The sequence below is a fragment of the Podarcis erhardii genome (genome assembly GCF_964252035.2).
Source record: "Podarcis erhardii genome assembly, chromosome: 16".
Taxonomy (NCBI): Eukaryota; Metazoa; Chordata; class Lepidosauria; order Squamata; family Lacertidae; genus Podarcis; species Podarcis erhardii.
Genome location: NC_138514.1, coordinates 35,898,683 through 35,917,536, shown reverse-complemented (window position 1 = coordinate 35,917,536; position 18,854 = coordinate 35,898,683). Strand labels below are relative to the sequence as shown.

The window sequence follows — 18,854 nt, the reverse complement described above, 5'->3', positions numbered from 1 at the left end:
CTCATTGTGAGAAGCAAAGCTACAGGGAACCAGGCAGAGGGCCTTCTCGGTAGTGTTGCCACCCTGTGGAACGCCCTTCCAGCAGATGCCAAAGCGATAAACAACTACCTGACATTCAGAAGCCCTGTTCAGGGAAGTTTTTAACGTGTGATATTTTACTGTATTTTTGGTTTCTATGGAAGCCACCCAGACTGGCTGGGGAGGCCCAGCCAGATGGGCGGGGTATAAATAATAAATTATTATTATTATTATTATTATTATTATTATTATTATTATTATTATTCCTTTTGGCCATGGTAAGAGCAGGAGGCTGAACTCAATGGGCCTCTTCCGACCTGATCCAGGACCCGGGCTCTCCTTCCATCCTTACGACATGAGAGCAGAGACTGAGGGTGATGAGGAAGCTTTGGCTAAGTCTGGGAGCAATGTGGTCCCCACAATCCACTTCCCTATAAGTTTCCAGGAATTCTGTCCCATGGACAGCGGCTGCTGAAAGTTGTAAGTCCCCAAAACCTCTGGAGGGGACCAAGTCTGCCAGAGGCAGACTTAATGGTTCTTTCAGCCTAGTGAAAACATTTAACACTCTGCAAGCCAAATCTACCCCCCCCCTCTCCCTCCAGCGGTCTTGGCAGAGAAATTCCCAGACATCTCTCTCTCCCCCCCCCCCTTTTTTAAATGCAAACAGATTTTGGCTCAATTTGCTGAACATGGCAAATTATAACCAGCACAAACATCAGGCTGGGAACTTTGCTCGCCAGCAGTTCCTGGAAGGAGCGGGATTTCACAAACCTCCCCACCCCAATGGGATTCTTAGCTTAGGGGAGGAGGAAAATGTAAAAACACACCATTTGATCCAACGAAGGAAACTTTCCCCACAACTTCAACTTCTTTGCCCGAGTTTGTCTGGGTTGGCCATGAAACCCTTAATGCGCATTTGGAAAGGATTTTAGGGCATATCCTATGGTGCAGGCTGAGTTTGCCCGCCAGGCCTATCCTGATGGGGCTTGCTGGGGGAAGCTGAAGTGGGAGCCGGGAGGAGAGGCTTTCAAGCAGGCTAGGCATAGGCAAAGTCAGGGCAGGCATAGTCAGAGCAGGCCGAGGCAAAGTCAAGTCAGATCGAGGCAAAGCCAGGGCAGGCAAAGCCAAGGAAGGTCTTTCTGCGCAGGTCAGGACCATGGCTAGCTCCCAATGGCTCCCAATGGAGCTTTATCCAGACAAGCCAGGATGACAAACCACAGTTCAAAGTTTGACAACGAACAACTTCTGTTTTGCCTGATTCAAACATATTGCAGGCGATAAGTTGGAAGACAGGCGGATTCTCCCAATCTCACCTGTGCAGGAATAAGGTGGGGGGGGGGAGAGAGAGAGAAATGAAAGGGCCGCATTCCCTTCTGAGAAACCTCCCGGGGGCCACATGGCAGTGGGGGTGGGGGCAGCAAATGTCGATTTGGCCTTTGTTCAGTTGGCTGGTTTCTACAAACACTCGCATGCACCCCTCTTTCTGCCAAGCAAGGAGCATTCTGGGAGTTCGAGGACAACTTTCCAGCCAGGCAGAAGCACTCAAGGGGCGCAAAACTGGGTCAGTGAGGGAGGGTCTTGAGGGCCAGACAGAGAGGTATGGAGGGCCACAATTGCAGCCCCAGGTTTAAGCTTCCCCTCTCCAGCTTTTACCTTAAACTCGGTGGGTGACCTGTTTGGTGGGTTGCTTCTTCGCTGATTCAGAGCTTGCCGAGAATGCTTGCACGTGGCCGGGGTGTGTATGTGTGTGTGTGTGTGTCAAGGGACAAGGGAGGACAAGTGCAGCCCCTGGTATACCTGTGCTGCTGCTCTCCTCTCCTCTCCTCCCCTCCCCGCCTGCCAGCCACTCGTGGCTCCCTGCTGCCAGCCGAGATCACAATGCGCTCTAATGCGTTCAGCCTCAAACTGAGCCAACCCTTTGTCTTCCGTTTTTGCCTCTTTGGATAGGAAGGGAAGCTTGCTCTCATTTCACCCCTCTCCCCAAAATTCAGCAGCAAGCTTTGCTGAAAGCCCGCAGGAACCAAGTGTGGCTTTTAAGCTTGAAGCTCAGAACACGGCATGTGCGAGCACGAGAGAGAGGATCTTGTGCTGTGCAGCTCCCGGAATTGGGGCTGATAACGCCAAGGTTGCAGGTGTGATCCCTGTATGGAGTGCTGGGGAAACCCAGCTAGATGGGCGGGGTGTAAATAATAAATAATAATAATAATAATAATAATAATAATAATAGTATGGGCAGCTGCATCGTCAGGGGTTAGATTGGATGAGCCTCAGGGTCCCTTCTGACTCTGATTCTAGGATCTGTCAAGCCCACCACCAGCTCCTTCCCTGGCCCACCAGCCAATATTATTATTATTATTTATTAAATCAGTATTCCGCCCTTCATCCAAAGATCTCAGGACAGTTCACAGCACAAAAATACAGAATAAAACCAAAAAGTACATGATAAAAACAAAGACAAAACAAACCAATAACTTCCCTCCAAAATTTAAATTTGAAAGATTTTAGGCTGTAAGGAATTTGATATGGCGAGAAAGTAGTTGGACTGTGGAACTCCCTCCCACAGGAGGCAGCTATGGCCACCAACCTAGATGGCTTTAAAAGGATTGGACAAATTTGAGGAGAAGAGAAGCACTAGCAGTGATGGAGATTCTGCTCTCCTCTCATGGTTAGAGGCAGCGATGCTTCTGAATCCCAGTTGCTGGAAACTGCCGGAAGGAAGAGGGCCGTTGGGCTCAAATTCTGCTTGTGGATTTCACATGGAGGCATCTGGTTGGCCACTGAGAGAACAGGATACTGGACTAGATTGGACATTGGCCTGATCCAGCAGGCTCTTCTTGTATTCTTACATTCTTAACGTAAGAAGAGCCTGCTGGATCAAGCCAAAGGAGGTTGAATCCTGACAAGACAGAAGTGCTGTTTTGGAGGGACAGGTGGCGGGCTGGTGTGGAGGACTCCCTGGTCCTGAATGGGGCAACTGTGCCCCTGAAGGACCAGGTGCGCAGCCTGGGAGTCATTCTGGACTCACAGCTGTCCATGGAGACGCAGTTCAATTCTGTGTCGAGGGCAGCTGTCTACCAGCTCCATCTGGTACGCAGGCTGAGACCCTACCTGCCCGCGGACTGTGTCGCCAGAGTGGAGCATGCTCTGGTTATCTCCTGCTTGGACTACAGTGGTACCTCGGGTTACAGACACTTCAGGTTACAGACTCCGCTAACCCAGAAATAGTGCTTCAGGTTAAGAACTTTACTTCAGGATGAGAACAGAAATCGGCGGCGGCAGCACAGGAGCAGTGGGAGGCCCCATTAGCTAAAGTGGTACCTCAGGTTAAGAACAGTTTCAGGTTAAGTACGGATCTCCAGAATGAATTAAGTTCTTAACCTGAGGTACCACTGTACTGCAGTGTGCTCTGTGCTGGGCTACCTTTGAAGGTGACCCGGAAACTGCAATTAATCCAGAATGCGGCACCTAGTCTGGAGACTGGGGGCGGCTGCCGAGACCATATAACACCAGTCTTGAAAGACCTACATTGGCTCCCAGTACATTTCCAAGCACAATTCAAAGTGTTGGTGCTGACTTTTAAAGTCCTAAATGGCCTTGGCCCCGTAGACCTGAAGGAGCGTCTCCACCCCCATCGCTCAGCGCAGACACTGGTCCAGCTCCAAGGGCCTTCTGGTGGTTCCCTCACTCTGAGAAGCCAAGTTACAGGGAACCAGACAAGAGGGCCTTCTCGGTGGTGGCACCCACCCTGTGGAACGCCCTTCCACCAGATGTCAAGGAAATAAACAACTATATGACATTTAGAAGACATCTGAAGGCAGCCCTGTTTAGGGAAGTTTTTAATGACTGATGTTTAAATGTATTTTTAATCTCCTGTTGGAAGCCACCCATAGTGGCTGGGGAGACCCAGCCAGATGGGTGGGGTATAAGTAATAAATCATCACCATCATAATCATCTGGAGGGTAGGACCCGAGCCAATGGCTTCAAGTAACAAGAAAGGAGATTCTGGCTAAACATCTGGAAGAACTTTCCGACAGCGGGAGCTGTCCAACTGTGGAACGGTCTCCCTTGGGAGATGGTGGACTCTCCTTCCCTGGAGATTTCGAGGCAGAGGTCAGATGGCCCTCTGTCATGGATGATCTAGCTGAGATCTCTGCATTGCCGTGAGGTTGGGCTCAATGCAGAATTAGATAAATTAACAGGACGGATTCTAAACCTGCAGGATCAGAGATTCTTAGAAGACTGGAGTAAATATATGAACTACAGTGGTACCTCTGGATACGAATAGGATCCGTTCTGGAGCCCCGTTCGCATCCTTAAGTAAATGTAACATGCGTCTGTGCAGGCCGCATTTCGCTGTTTCCGCGCATGCGCGTGACGCCTGTGGTGGGATAGTGTGCTGCTTGTGCGTAAAAGCTTGATCCCTCTGGGGTTTGGCTGGTCATCCAAACCGATGCACTAACGGAGCCCCCAAAGCATGACTCCGTCAGTCGCTGGTAGAATCTGACAGTGGGCGTCTACGGAATTTACGCCAACATAAAAGCTCTTTGACAGACATGCGCTTTCGAGACTCTCTGCGTGACAGTTTCCGGCGAAGGGTGGGCGTTCCCAACGGGGGTCCCGTTACCTCTCCACTACTCTCACTGGAAGCATCCCAGAGCCTCCCCTCCGCTGTGACTCCTGCACTCCCCCTGCTGGTTCCCTCTTCTACCGCAGATTCTCTCCTATTCTCCTGTAGCCTGTCCACTACCTGTCTCTCCGATGGCAGTTCCCTGACATCCACCTCCCCCCCAGGGCCCCCTTCACCCCCTCCCGCCTCCTCTCCCACTGGCGGTGAGGGCGGAAAGCCCCTGAAGGAACTCTCCTCGTCGTCCGAGGATTCTAACACTTCCAGCCACGGCGTACCGTCTCTCTCCCCGTCTTCCTCTTCTTCGTCGGAGTCGGCTTCTTCACCCACCCCTGACTCTGGGAACCCTTCAAACTCTCCTTCCTCATCGGTGGTCCCAAAGTGTTCCCTTCTAAATCGAGCCACGGGTTGCGGTTTTCTTGGGAAACGCTGATGAAATGTTTCTATTAAAACCTCGTCATTGACTACCTCTGCTGGTACCCAAGTGTTTTCCGACTCTGCTTCCCCCTCCCATTCTACCAGATATTCCACCTGATTCCCCTTCCACCTGGAATCAATGATTCCTGCCACGTTCATGTCGCGCTCTCTCTCTTCTATCACGGGCGTTTGGGTGGCCTCTCTCTCACGCTCCCCCCACTCGCGTCCCTCTCGGTACGGCGACAGTAATGACCTGTGAAATACTGGGTGTAATTTCATGTGACTGGGCAGCCTGAGTTTGAATGCCACTGGGTTGACCTGCTGTATGACCTCAAAGGGTCCCAATCTTTTGGGCCTCAATTTCTTACTCCCGCCCTTGAACGGTAGCCCTTGGGTGGACAACCACACCCGGTCCCCCACCCTTATAGTTTCACCTTCCCTCCTATTTCTGTCTGCTTGCTTCTTATATTCTTCCTTGGCTTTCTCTAAGTTAAGTTGAAGCTGACGGTGGATCGCCTCCATCTCTTCAAAAAAATATTCCGCCGCCGGCACGCTCCACCTCTCCCCTCCCTCTCCTGGGAATGCCCGGGGGTGACACCCATAATTTGCCAGGAAGGGACTCATCCCTGTGGACACGTTCTCCGCGTTGTTGTAGGCAAATTCTGCTAGAGGTAACTTATCCACCCAATCATTTTCTCTGTCTTTTACATAACACCTCAGGTATTGTTGTAAAACCCCATTTGCCCTTTCCGCTTGCCCATTGGTTTCTGGGTGCCGGGCAGTTGAGAAATTGAGTTCTACGTGCAGTAAGCTCATAAGTTTCCTCCAGAACCTGGAAGTAAATTGTTTCCCTCTGTCGCTGACCACCCTCAAGGGGGCGCCATGCAACTTGAAAATATGTTCTACAAACAACTTGGCGGTTTCCTCCGCTGTGACTGCATGTGAACAAGCTATAAAATGACACATCTTGGTTAATTGATCTACCACCACCATGACAGCTGTTTTGCCTTTGGATTTTGGCAGGTCCGTCATAAAATCTATGGATACTGCCTCCCATGGCCTTTCGGGCGTGGGTAAGGGTTGTAATAGCCCCGCTGGCGCCACCCTCTCTCCTTTCGCTCGCTGGCACCTGTCGCAACCCCTGACATATTCCCGTACGTCCTCCCTCACCTTGGGCCACCAAAACTCCCTGGTAACCAACCACATGGTTTTGTGCTGTCCAAAATGTCCCGCTGTGGGGCTGTCATGCAACTGCTTGAGTACTCTGCCCCTCAGTTCCCCGTCGGGTATGTACAGTGCCCCTTTGTAATACAACGCCCCGTTCTTTTCTTCGAACCCCCCTGTGTTCTCCTCTGTCCTCCGGAGCTCTCTGAGTTTCTCTTGGGCGTATTCATCGTTCTCCGTACCCTCTATCAGTTCCCTCTGCCCCACCAATGCCGCCCCACACACCCAGCGGTCTTCAGGGATTACATGCCTTGCCTCAGGCGCTCCCTCCCCCTCTAAGTACTCAGGTTTCCTGGAAAGAGCGTCCGCCCTCACGTTCTCGGAGCCGGGCACGTAACGAATCTCAAAGTGGAATTTGGAGAACTCCTGGGCCCATCTCACTTGTCTCTGGTTCAGCACTCGGGCTGTTCTCCAGTATTCCAGATTTTTGTGGTCAGTTCGGACTTGAACCTTGTGCTGCGCCCCAATCAGCAAGTGCCGCCATTTCCGGAATGCTTCATGAATGGCGAGCAGTTCTCGGTCGTACACTGTGTAGTTCCTCTCTGATTTGTTCAACTTCCGCGAGAAGAATGCACACGGTCTCCATTCAGACGTATCTTTTCCCGGCTGGAGAAGAACGGCCCCCACCGCTCGGTCTGACGCGTCAGTCTCCACTCTCATTGGTTGTTGTAGATCCACGTGCAAGAGTTGCTCTTCCGACGCAAACGCCTGCTTTAAGCGTTCGAACGCTTGTTGCGCTTCTCCCGTCCAAACAAATTTCTTTTTGCTACTAAGACAATCCGTGATGGGCGCTGTTAAATGGGCAAAGTTTTTGATGAACTTCCTATAGAAGTTTCCGAAGCCCAGGAACCTTTGCACGTCCTTCTTGGTCTTTGGTGTTTTCCATTCCAGTACCGCTTGAACCTTGCTGGGATCCATGGCCAATCCCTTGTCAGACAACCGGTACCCCAGGAATTCCACCTCCTTGGTATGAAACTGACACTTCTCCAGTTTCACCCACAGCCGGTTTTCTCGCAGCTTGCTCAGTACCTCTCTTACATCTCGCACATGCTGCTCCTCATTGTCTGAGTACACCAGAACGTCATCTAAGAACGCTACGCAGTTCTTGTAGAGCAGTGGCCCCAGGACGTGATTCATGAATGATTGAAAACAGGCGGAGCCCCCTTGTAATCCGAAAGGCATAACGGTGTACTCAAAGGCCCCCAAGGGGGTGAACATAGTGGTCTTCCACTCATCCCCCTTTCTCACACGTATCAAGTTATATGCCCCCCTAAGGTCCAGCTTGGTAAAAATTTTCCCTTTTCTCACCCGTGTTAGAATGTCATCAATTCTGGGCATAGGGAAAGTCACTGGTTCTGACACTGCATTTAGGGCCCTGAAATCACATACAAGCCTGGGCTTGCCTGTGTTTTTTTTGTCCACAAAGAACACTGGGCTGCCCCCCACCGCTCGTGACTCTCTGATGAAACCTCGCTTGAGATTCTTGTCAATGAACTCCCTTAACTCCTGCATCTCACTGTCTGACATTGCATACAGCTTGCCCACTGGCAATTGTGCTCCTGGGAGTAAGGTAATTTGACAATCAAAGGGTCTGTGCGGGGGCAGTTTATCTGCTTCTTTTTCGCTGAATACGTCAAGCAAGTCAGCGTATTGTGGTGGCACCCTCCCTTTGTCCATCACTTCCATCCCTGCTAGAGTGCCCCTGGCGCCTGCCTGAGCCTCTCCCTCCTTGCAGTGTTCTAGGCAATGTGCTGATCCAAAGGAAACCACTCTCTGATGCCAGCCTACTAGCGGATCGTGTAGCGCCAGCCAGCTCATACCCAAGATAATAGGAGCTCCTCCCAAGGTGGCTACGTTAAACGCTATCAGTTCGGTGTGTCGTGCCACCCTCATTATCATTGGTACAGTCTGTTGGCTCACTTCTCCTCCCAACAGCTCCCTCCCATCAATCGTGGTAACCTGCAAAGGCTTACTCAATGGGATAGTCTGTATTTGGTGTGCAGCTGCAAACTCTTTGCTCATGAAATTACATGAGCTACCTGAATCCAATAGCGCCTTTATCTTCAGTGGGTGTCCGTTTGCCAGTTCCAGCAACACCTCTATCACAAGCGCTGGTCTTGGAGGTTCCGGCGTGGGCACATTCATTACTCCCTGGCCTGGCTGCTGTGCCCTGATGTTGGCAACCAGGCGTTGGCTTTTACTGGCTCCGTGATTTCTTCTTCCTCCTTCCCCCCAACAGTTCCCGCCATCCCTTGCCATTCCTTCCTTTGCGGACAGACTCTGGCAAAGTGACCTGGCTGTTGGCAGAGATAGCATCTCTTGCCGCTCTTTCCCTCCTTCTTCCGCCCTTCACTGGTGTTTGAAACTGCGCGCGCGCGCGCTGTTCCAAGTTCCATCGGCTCTGCTGGCGGGAAAGGCTGCTCCGGAATCTCTGGAATGCGGAAGTCCTTCCAACGTTCCCCCTTTCCTTCCCGCTTTTCCATAGCTCTAGCTTCCTGGCGTGCCCCAATGGACAGCGCTGATTTAGTCAGCTGATCCATAGACTCCGCCCTAGGCGCCCGGGAAAGTTCATCTTTCACTGCCGGAGAGAGACCTTCTTCAAACAGCATTTGAATAGGTTCACTAGCAAGGTCCCACCCAAGTCTATGAATCAGCATGGTGAACTCAGTCCAGTACTCACGTACAGATCGGCTCCCCTGTTTACACGCCATTAACTGCCTGCGCACCACTCCCTGCTCGATCTCGCTGGAAAACATCAAGTCCATGGCGCGGAAAAACTTCATTGTGTCCTTTAAGATTTCATTATTGGCTGCCATCAGGGGCCGAACCCAGTCCCTCGCCCCTCCCTCTAGATGGCCAATCACGTACGCCACTCTAGAGTTCTCGTCGGGGAAGTCATCAAACAGTAGATTGAGTGCATATTGCATCTCTGTCCTAAAGGCTTGATAGTTCCGGGGATCCCCCCCAAATTTCTGCACCAGTCCAGGCACCCGTCTGGCAAGTGGGGTGGTCTTCCCCTTATCTGCATCTTGAGCCCTCCTCTCCTCGAGCCTCGCCGTTTGCAGTGCCAGCTGGACCTCCAACGCCCTGTACCTTTGTTCCAGGCTTGGATCTGCGCCAGCTCCCGCTCCTGCTCCTCCGGTTCCGGATGGTTCGCTCATGATGCCTTCTGCTTGCACAAGCTGCTTTCAAAGACTGTCAGATTGCTGTGGTGGGATAGTGTGCTGCTTGTGCGTAAAAGCTTGATCCCTCTGGGGTTTGGCTGGTCATCCAAACCGATGCACTAACGGAGCCCCCAAAGCATGACTCCGTCAGTCGCTGGTAGAATCTGACAGTGGGCGTCTACGGAATTTACGCCAACATAAAAGCTCTTTGACAGACATGCGCTTTCGAGACTCTCTGCGTGACAGTTTCCGGCGAAGGGTGGGCGTTCCCAACGGGGGTCCCGTTACCTCTCCACTACTCTCACTGGAAGCATCCCAGAGCCTCCCCTCCGCTGTGACTCCTGCACTCCCCCTGCTGGTTCCCTCTTCTACTGCAGATTCTCTCCTATTCTCCTGTAGCCTGTCCACTACCTGTCTCTCCGATGGCAGTTCCCTGACAACGCCATTTCGAGCTTCTGTGCATGCGCGAGGAGCAACACCTGGAAGTAATGCACTACGTTACTTCTGGGTTGCAATGGAGCGCAACCCGAAAATACTTAACTTGAAGCTACTTTAACCTGAGGTATGACTCTATTTGAAAAGTAATTGTGACGAACAGATTACGCTAGTAGGACCGCAAGAAGTTTTGTAAGGTGGATTATTTGAAATACTGCAAGAAAGACTAGGAAGAGAATTATTAGTTAAGGACAATTAAATGTAGTATAGAAATTTAGAAATGCAGAATAAGTGATAAAGAATGGAAAAATCATCAGAGGTGTTGACGGAAGTCTAAAATATTGTATAAGATGAGAAGATATGTTTTATGACTGTTGGAACTGATATGTTAAAAAATCAATAAAAATGTATATATATATAAAAGAGAGATTCCTGCATTGCAGTGAGGTTGGGCTCAATGCCTCTCGGGGTCTCCTCCAACCCTATGTTTCTATGACTCCCTGCAGCTGACATTCTGAGAGGTAATAATAATTCTATTATTTGTACATAGCTGTCAACCTTCCCTTTTTTTGCGGGAAATTCCCTTATTCCAGCGCCGTTTCCCACTACTTCCCGCTGCCATCCCGGATTGTTAGATATTCCGTAGACTGTCCCCAGGACAGGTGAGACTGCTGATCCCTTATTTTCGAGGCTTCTGATCCCTTATTTTGAAATCTGAAAGTTGACAGCTATGTATTTGTACCCCACCCATGGGACTGGGCCACCTCAGCCACTCCACAGCAGAGGGACAACAGCCACCCTGTCCGGTAGCCATTGACAGCTGTCTCCTCCCCAAACAGAAACTGCAACTGAATAACTGCAGCACTGGAAATGACAGCGGTCCCTTTGCAAAAGAAAAGAAATCAGCAAAATGGCTTTTTGTTGCCGGAGGATGGGAGTGGGCTCAGAAGGGTTAACGTCTCCTCCCAGCCCTTCCCTGCCTTGCTGGTTTTCTTGATGTACTGCCAGGAGTCTCTCCCCCCCCTCCTTCCGCCTCCGTGTGACTATTGTAAACAGTTTCCCAACACACACAAAAACCCCATCCTGATGGGAGGCTTTCCTTGTGGGCCAAAGTTGAGGAACTACATCACGGGGTCCCTGCGGCAACGGGGACAGGAGAGAGGGCCTTGTATGCCAGTGCTGCTCCTGGGGTTACTCTAGATCACGGGAGAGGCAGTTCCTCTTGCGGTTCCTGCGGTTGCGTAATGTTTGCCTTGGAAGGAGGCTGCGAAGAGCCCAGAGGTTGCTTGGCTTGGCGCTCTCCGAAAAGCCTCGTTTCTTCCTCTCCAAGAGAGCGCGGCGGCTTTCGGGCCAGTGGCTCCCACCTTGGGGATGGGCAAATCGGTCCATTTTAGTTCCTCTGTTTGCTTCCCCCACTCCCCATGCAAAATAAAAACAAAAATAAGTCATCCTGAAAGCTCATCGCGAAATTCTCCTAATTGACACGCCTTCGTATGCAATTTTGCCTAATGCTGACGTGTTTGCAGGGCAGATTTCCCCAATCTAATGCACTTTTGTGAGCTAGGAAGGCCTTTTGAACGCAGCCTTTTCAGTGCTAGAAACTCAGGTGTATAAGCTAATCACCAACTTGCACCTTAAACCTAGGTTATGATCACCACAACCGAATGTCTTAAGTGCCTTTTCTTTTTTGGCAATATATTTTTTCTTCTTCATTTCATTTCTATCCCACTTTATATTTTAAAGAAAAAATCTCAGAGCAGATTACAACACGTTAAAATATCAAATCAAACAATCCAGAATAAAACGCTTCAAGAAAAATATTTCAGAGCCTTCTCTAAGTGACGTTTTGCTTTCCCCATATTTATTTACCTGGTGAATTTATAGAGCTGGCACGTAGCAGAAGTACTCTAGGAAGCCAGTGTGATTCAGTGGTTAAGAGTGTTGGACTAGGGTTCGAATCCCCATTCAGTCAGGAAGCTCACTGGGTGACCTTGAAGTCAGTCGCAGCCTCTTCACCTGCCTCACAGGATTGTTGTCAGGATTAACTGAGCCGGGTGTGTATGAACCATGGGCTATAAATGCAATAAATAAGCCCTTCTGCTTAAGAAAACTGGAGGGGGCAGCCAGATGGAGATGTCCCTGTGGTCTCAGTTGGACCTGCGCCAGTCGCCAAATGCACCTGGCATCTGGGAAACTTCCAATACACCCAGTATATGCATTTTCATGGGGCACATTATTTGACTGGGGACCCGCACTGCCAAATCCTTAGGGGTTCACATTTTGAAGGATGGGTGTGTTTCGGTTCCCCCTCACGTTCCTTCGAAAAGTGCAGACCTGGGTTCAAATCCTGGCATCTGCAGGTCGGCCTGGGAATTCCCCGCTGCCTGAAAACCTGAAGAGCTGCTGCCAGTCAGTGCAGACAGGCCTGAGCTAGACCTGACTTGATATAACTCAGCTTCCTATGATATTAAGCGGCCTAATTTCTTCTGATAGTTAAATATGTGTTTGTGTGTAGCTCGCTATCCCTGGTTTCCCAGCCCTTAGACCCACCCTCTCCATTTCTCCTGACCCAGAAGCCTCCCCCCACCCACCCACCACCTTGCCAAACATCCCCATTTCGAGGGTGATGAATATGAACTTGTTTCTGCTTCTGCCTGCTCTCCCGTCAAGCCTGCGAGGCACCGGCGTCAGATGAACGGCAGATTTCACATTGCGATAAAGGCCTTGTGTCATCTCTGAGAAGAGGATCCCGGCCTCTTGCCGGGAAACGGTGTATATTATTCATGATGGTATCGCGTCATGACACAAATCGTTCGAAGGAGCTGATACTTGGATGGTGTCCCGAAAAACAGAGCACAGCCTGGGATTGGGAACCGGTTTCTGTTTTGAGCTGCAGGCTGCCTTTGCAAGAGATGCTCAAGGGACAGAATTTTTCAGTGTTGCAGAAGGGTCCTGATGCTGGGTTGTTGTTGTTGTTTTTGCATTTTTTAATTTACAGGCATATTTGAGTTGTTTAAACATTACTATTACTTCTTGGTTTAGTTTCTTCCTGCGTTCCAGGGAGTCGGACTCAGTGACTCCAACTCTACAATTCTATGATTCTAATATTCTAGTTTTAGCCATCTCCTTCCCCTTCCTGCGTTCTCTTCTGTTTTTAGATTGTAGGCCCCTCAGGGCAGAGACTTTGTTCTCTCGTTCTGTGTCAAGCTCTCTGACAGCACTGTGGTCTTTGCAGTGGAAGAGAGAGTGCTGCGACCTTTTAAATGAAGCCGGCACCAAGGGCTTCGGGCGATGTTGGAACTGAGTTTTGCTCCAAAGTTCCTCCTTCGAAAAAGAGGAGTTGCTATTCTTTTGTATTCTTGCACTCAAGTGCCACAAAGAGACTTACCTCGTAGAAATAAAATAACAAAGACTCAAATGCTCAGCTGACAGTAGACAGTACAGTCGTACCTTGGTTCTCAAATGGAATCCGTTCGACTTCCAAAAATGTTCAAATACCAAGGCACGGCTTCTGATTGGCTGCACTCAATTGGAAGCCGCGGATGCCATGTCAGACGTTCGGGTCCCAAAAAACATTCGCAAACCACAACACTCACTTTCGGGTTTGCGGCATTCAGGATCTAAAACATTGGAGTCACAAAGTGTTCGAGAACCAATGTGCAACTGTATTTAAAAGGAACACATCCTGCCCACCCCATTTAAGGACAATCACAGCAAAAAGATTATTTTTTGATCAGCATGTAAAAGCAGACAGGCATTCTTCCTCAGGGACAGGATCCCACAAAGGAGGAGCCACCACTGAAAAGGCATTGATTAATAACGCCACTGTTGCTTCTCAAAATCAGATTCGCCCAAGATATTTGGAAGAGATCTCAATTGCCTGTTTCAGGGTAAAGGTAAAGGGACCCCTGACCATTAGGTCCAGTCGTGGCCGATTCTGGAGTTGCGGCACTCATCTCTCTTTATCGGCCGAGGGAGCAGGCGTACAGCTTCCAGGTCATGTGGCCAGCATGACTAAGCTGCTTCTGGCGAACCAGAGCAGCACACAGAAATGCCGTTTACCTTCCTGCCGGAGTGGTACCTATTTATCTACTTGTACTTTGACGTGCTTTCAAACTGCTAGGTTGGCAGGAGCAGGGACCGAGCAACGGGAGCTCAACCTTTCACGGGGATTCGAACCGCTGACCTTCTGATTGGCAAATCCTAGGCTCTGTGGTTTAACCCACCCTTGTCCCAGGATAGGGATGTTTCAGGATAGGGAAACCTTAAAGCTGGAAGTGGCCATTCCAGCCACTGTGGTTCTGAATTAACAGGAACTTAGGAAGCTGCCTTCTGTCGAGCCAGACCACTGTTCCATCGGGCTCTGTATTGTCAACACTGACAGGCAGCAGCTCTCCAGGTGGGGGACAGTCCCCAGTCCTACCTGTTGGATTGAGATGCTGCCAGGGATTGGGGCCTTCCTCAGGCAACGCAGGTGGTCTACCGCTGAGCCAGATCCTTTCCCCAAAGGGAAAAAGCTCTTTGCACCAAGGTGCACCAGTGCCTCGAGCTCTATATTGTCCACACTGACTGGCAGCAGCTCTCTGGGTTTTTGGAAAGGGGTCCTTCTCAGTTCTTTCAGGGGAGGACGAGAAGCAGGGGCAGGGCAGTGGATGTGTGTGTCGGAAGGGGGGAGAACGTATCCACTGGCTTCAGGGAACATCACATCCCTTTTGCTCCCTCATTTTCCTGCTCCTGTGACCTTGAGCACCCAAACAGCTGAGCTAACCCAGCCGGTGCCGAATCCCTCGTGAGGACCGGAGAAGTTAAATCTGGTTCAGGCTGGCTGCACAGCTGGGACATTCAAAGCATGCCTTGGATCAGGCCCAGGCCCATGATTGTGTGTGTGTGTGTGTGTGTGTGTGTGTGTGCTTTTACTAAACACTTGTGCTGTTTCCCCTGTATTATCCATCTCCAACAATGGAGAGAGAATCATAGAATAGTACAGTGGTACCTCGGGTTAAGAACTTAATTCGTTCCGGAGGTCCGTTCTTAACCTGAAACTGTTCTTAACCTGAGGTACCACTTTAGCTAATGGGGCCTTTCGCTGCCACTACGCCACTGCTGCACGATTTCTGTTCTCATCCTGAAGCAAAGTTCTTAACCTGAGGTACCATTTCTGGGTTAGCGGAGTCTGTAACCTGAAGCGTCTGTAACCCGAGGTACCACTGTACAGTCAAACCTTGGTTCTTGAATGGCTCCGTTTTCGAATGTTTCGGCTCCCGGGTGCCAAAAACCCAGACGCAAATGCTCCATTTTAAAAACTTTTTTGGGGAACCTGGACATCCGACGCAGCTTCCGCTTGGGTGCAAGGAGCTCTTGCAACCAATCAGAAGCTGTACCTCGGTTGCTGAACATTTCAGAAGTCGAACGCTCTTCCAGAACAGATCACGTTCAACAACCAAGGTTTGACTGTAGAGTAGGAAGGGGCCCTGAGGGTCATCTAGTCCAACCCCCTGCAAATCAGGTATATGCAGCTGTCCCATACGGAGACCGAACCTGCAACCTTGTCATTCTCAACACGATGCTCTAACCAGCCAGCTGTAGCCATCTTGGCTACAAGTCGCCATTGATAGCCTCCTCCTCCACAAATTTATCTAATCCTCTTTTAAACCCATCCAACATGAAGGCCATCACTGCCCTGTGGCCGGGGAAGGGGTTTGGAGCGTTCTGAGGAGAGTCGGGGGCCAAATAGAGAGGCTCAGAGGGCCGCATTCAGGCCCCGGTCCTGTGGTTCTCCACCCCCTGTTTTGAGAAAAGATAGGATCCTGTGGAGACTACGTTTTCACCAAAGGGCATGTTGCGGGCTAACCAGCTATAACTTTATCGGCGTGATTAAGCCCCTTCCCCCAAATCACTCAGGTGAGTTTTTGCAGCCCTTGCTCTTTGAGGCAATTCTGGCTCGCTGTCAACACATCACCGCGCTCCCAGGGATTTCGGCCCACCGCCTCCAGCTGTCTGTTTCCACTGAACTTGAGTGACCTTCATCTGTTGCATAGAGTCAAAAACTGCCCAGCAGCATATTAGAGGCCCTGCCAGGGCTGCCTTAGAGAAGAGGGGAGGAACCTCAGGCTTCTGGGCCAAATCCAGCCTGCCAGACATCTCATACCCTCCAGCGATTTGAAGCCAAAATCAGAGACGCCATCTCCCCGCTTTTTATCGCAAGAGCATGGCGGTCATTTGGGTTGCTGTGATCTCACGTGATTTTACGCTGCAGTTTCTCCCCCCCCCCAAAAAAAACCCCCACTTTTTTGGGGGGGGAATTGTGCCACAAAATCATGGCAACTAAAATGGCCGCTGTTATCTCACAATGAAAAATGGGGTGTCCCGTTTTTTCCGGGACACTTACATGGTATAGCATCTCTGTTTGGCCCTACCAACCCTCTCAGGTGCTAAGATCAGCAGAGGGTGCCCTCTTGGTTGTTCCTCTGCCCTCAGAATCTGGGGTGGCAACGACCTGGAATAGGGCCTTCTTGGTAGTGGCTCCTAAGCTGTGAGACTCCCTCCCCGCACAGGTGTGTCTGGCACCTTCATTATACAGCTTCCGGAGGATGCTGCAGACACATCTCTGTATCCCGGCCTTTGGCACCTGAGATGTATGTTTTTAATACCCACCTTAATCATACCCTAGAACTGCCCCAATTTTCCCTCGGCATTCCGGGAATTGCAGAAGCCATCCCAGCTTCTGATTTGATCAGTGATGGCACTTCTAGCGGTGCTGTGCTCTTGTGTGAGTCAGCTGGCTTCCCCGAGTGCATGGCCCCGAAAGGCACACCCCAGTTTTTATCAGAGGACTGTTGGAGGGTATGCCTCACTTCTGCGATTGTAGATTGTCTTAAACTATGCGTAGTACAGTGGTACCTCTGGTTATGTACTTAATTATTATGTTTTTTATTATTATTATATTATTATTATTATGTTTATGTTTATGTTTATGTTTATGTTTATGTTTATGTTTATGTTTATGTTTATGTTTATGTTTATGTTTATGTTTATGTTTATTATTATTCTTTGTAGGGATCTTCCAGACCACCCATCCGTAGAGTGGGACACTCAGCTACTCTCCGCTCTGATCCTTAAGTATGTCAAGACCAACCAGATCAACCTGGTAAGATGTAGCCTTGAGTATTCCTTTTGAATGAGGATGGGGGGCTGTCACTTGCAGGTCACTCCAGATGTTGTCAGGTTCAAACTCCCAGCACTCAGCCCTGCCAGTGGTCTAGGACCATGGTGGGTGCTGAAGCCCAGTAACATCTGGAGGGCCACAGGTCCCTCCTCCCCAATCTTAGAGCCAGTATTGTCCTGCTGTGTACATGAGATTCAGGTAGGTAGCCGTGTTGGTCTGACGAAATAAATTTTAAAAATGTCCAGTAGCACCTTAGAGACCAACTAAGTTTGTTCTGGGTATAAGCTTCCGTGTACATGTACACTTCTTCAGATACTCAGACGCACACGAAAGCTTATACCCAGAACAAACTTAGTTGGTCTCTAAGTGAAAGCTGGACCATACAGAAGGCTGATTGCCGAAGAATGGATGCTTTTGAATTCTGGTGCTGGAGGAGACTCTTGAGAGTCCCATGGACTGCAAGAAGCTCAAACCTCTCCATTCTGAAGGAAAACAGCCCTGAGTGCTCACTGGAAGGACAGATCGTGAAGCTGAGGCTCCAAGACTTTGGCCACCTCATGAGAAGAGAAGACTCCCTGGAAAAGACCCTGATGTTGGGAAAGATAGAGGGCACAAGGAGAAGGGGACGACAGAGGACAAGATGGTTGGACAGTGTTTTCGAAGCTACCAGCATAAGTTTGACCAAACTGCGGGAGGCACTGGAAGACAAGAGTGCCTGGCGTGCTCTGGTCCAGGGGGTCACGAAGAGGCGGACACGACTAAACGACTAAATGACTGAACAGCAACAAGGTGCTACTGGACAATTTTTGTGTGTACATGAGACAGAGGGATGCCTCCTTGTAGATCAGGGATGGGGGAACCTGTGGCCCTCCAGATGTTGCTGGACTCTTAACTCCCATGAGTCAGCAGCACCAAAGTTCAGGGATGATGGGAGTTGGAGTCCAGCAAGATCTCACGGGCCACAGCTCCCTCCTCTCTGATTGTCGAGCCAGCATTCCCTGATATTGACCTCAGGCAGGTGTCTTTGCTGCACACTTTTTGGTGTCTCCTTGAAACATTTTTTGACTATCCAAATGTGTATCCAAATGTGTGTTGACTATCCAAATGTGTGTTTTATTTCCTTTTGGCTACTGTGGATTGTAATAGTCTTTTGAAGTTTTTTAGATACCTGTTTTTAACTGGTTTTTTTATCATCAGGAGTTTTCATGTTTCAATTTACAGTACAGTGGTACCTCGGGTTACATACGCTTCAGGTTACAGACTCCACTAACCCAGAAATATTACCTTGGGTTAAGAACTTTGCTTCAGGATGAGAACAGAAATCATGCTCCGGTGGCAGTGGGAGGCCCCATTAGCTAAAGTGGTGCTTCAGGTTAAGAACAGTTTCAGGTTAAGAAGGACCTCCGGAACGAATTAAGTACTTAACCCGAGGTACCACTGTATGTTTTTGTAAATCACTTAGTTTTTCCTAGAATCAAGCAGTATGTAAATTTCATTAAATACATAAAGGAAGACCTCCGTACCTCTGCTGGCACCATTACTACACAGTCCCGGCTTGACACACTGTGCGGAAGCTTCTGCAGTGCATTAGTTGATGCCAAAGTGTATTGAAGTGCGTGCCATAGTATCTCTGCAGCTTCCAGGGGGTGGAGCTGCTCCCTTCCCTCTGAGGAACCCCCAGCCAAAAACAAGGGTGGGCAACTGCTCTCAATTTCAGCCGCAAAACTGACAAGCCGGGTGGGTGCACTCTGCGGCCCGATCCACGCGCCGACCTGAGCAGAATTCACAAGCGCAAACACTGCTTAT

The 18,854-nt window shown here is 49.9% G+C and overlaps 1 protein-coding gene across 1 annotated transcript in view; it reads left to right on the top strand.

The window, feature by feature from the left end:
• Positions 1 to 18,854, top strand: part of PIGL (phosphatidylinositol glycan anchor biosynthesis class L) — a 51,150-nt gene that overhangs the window by 17,085 nt on the left and 15,211 nt on the right. The window contains exon 3 of the mRNA XM_081844287.1: positions 16,940 to 17,030. Within this exon, the coding sequence (XP_081700413.1) occupies positions 16,940 to 17,030 (91 nt within the window). The remainder of the gene's footprint in view (positions 1 to 16,939; positions 17,031 to 18,854) is intronic.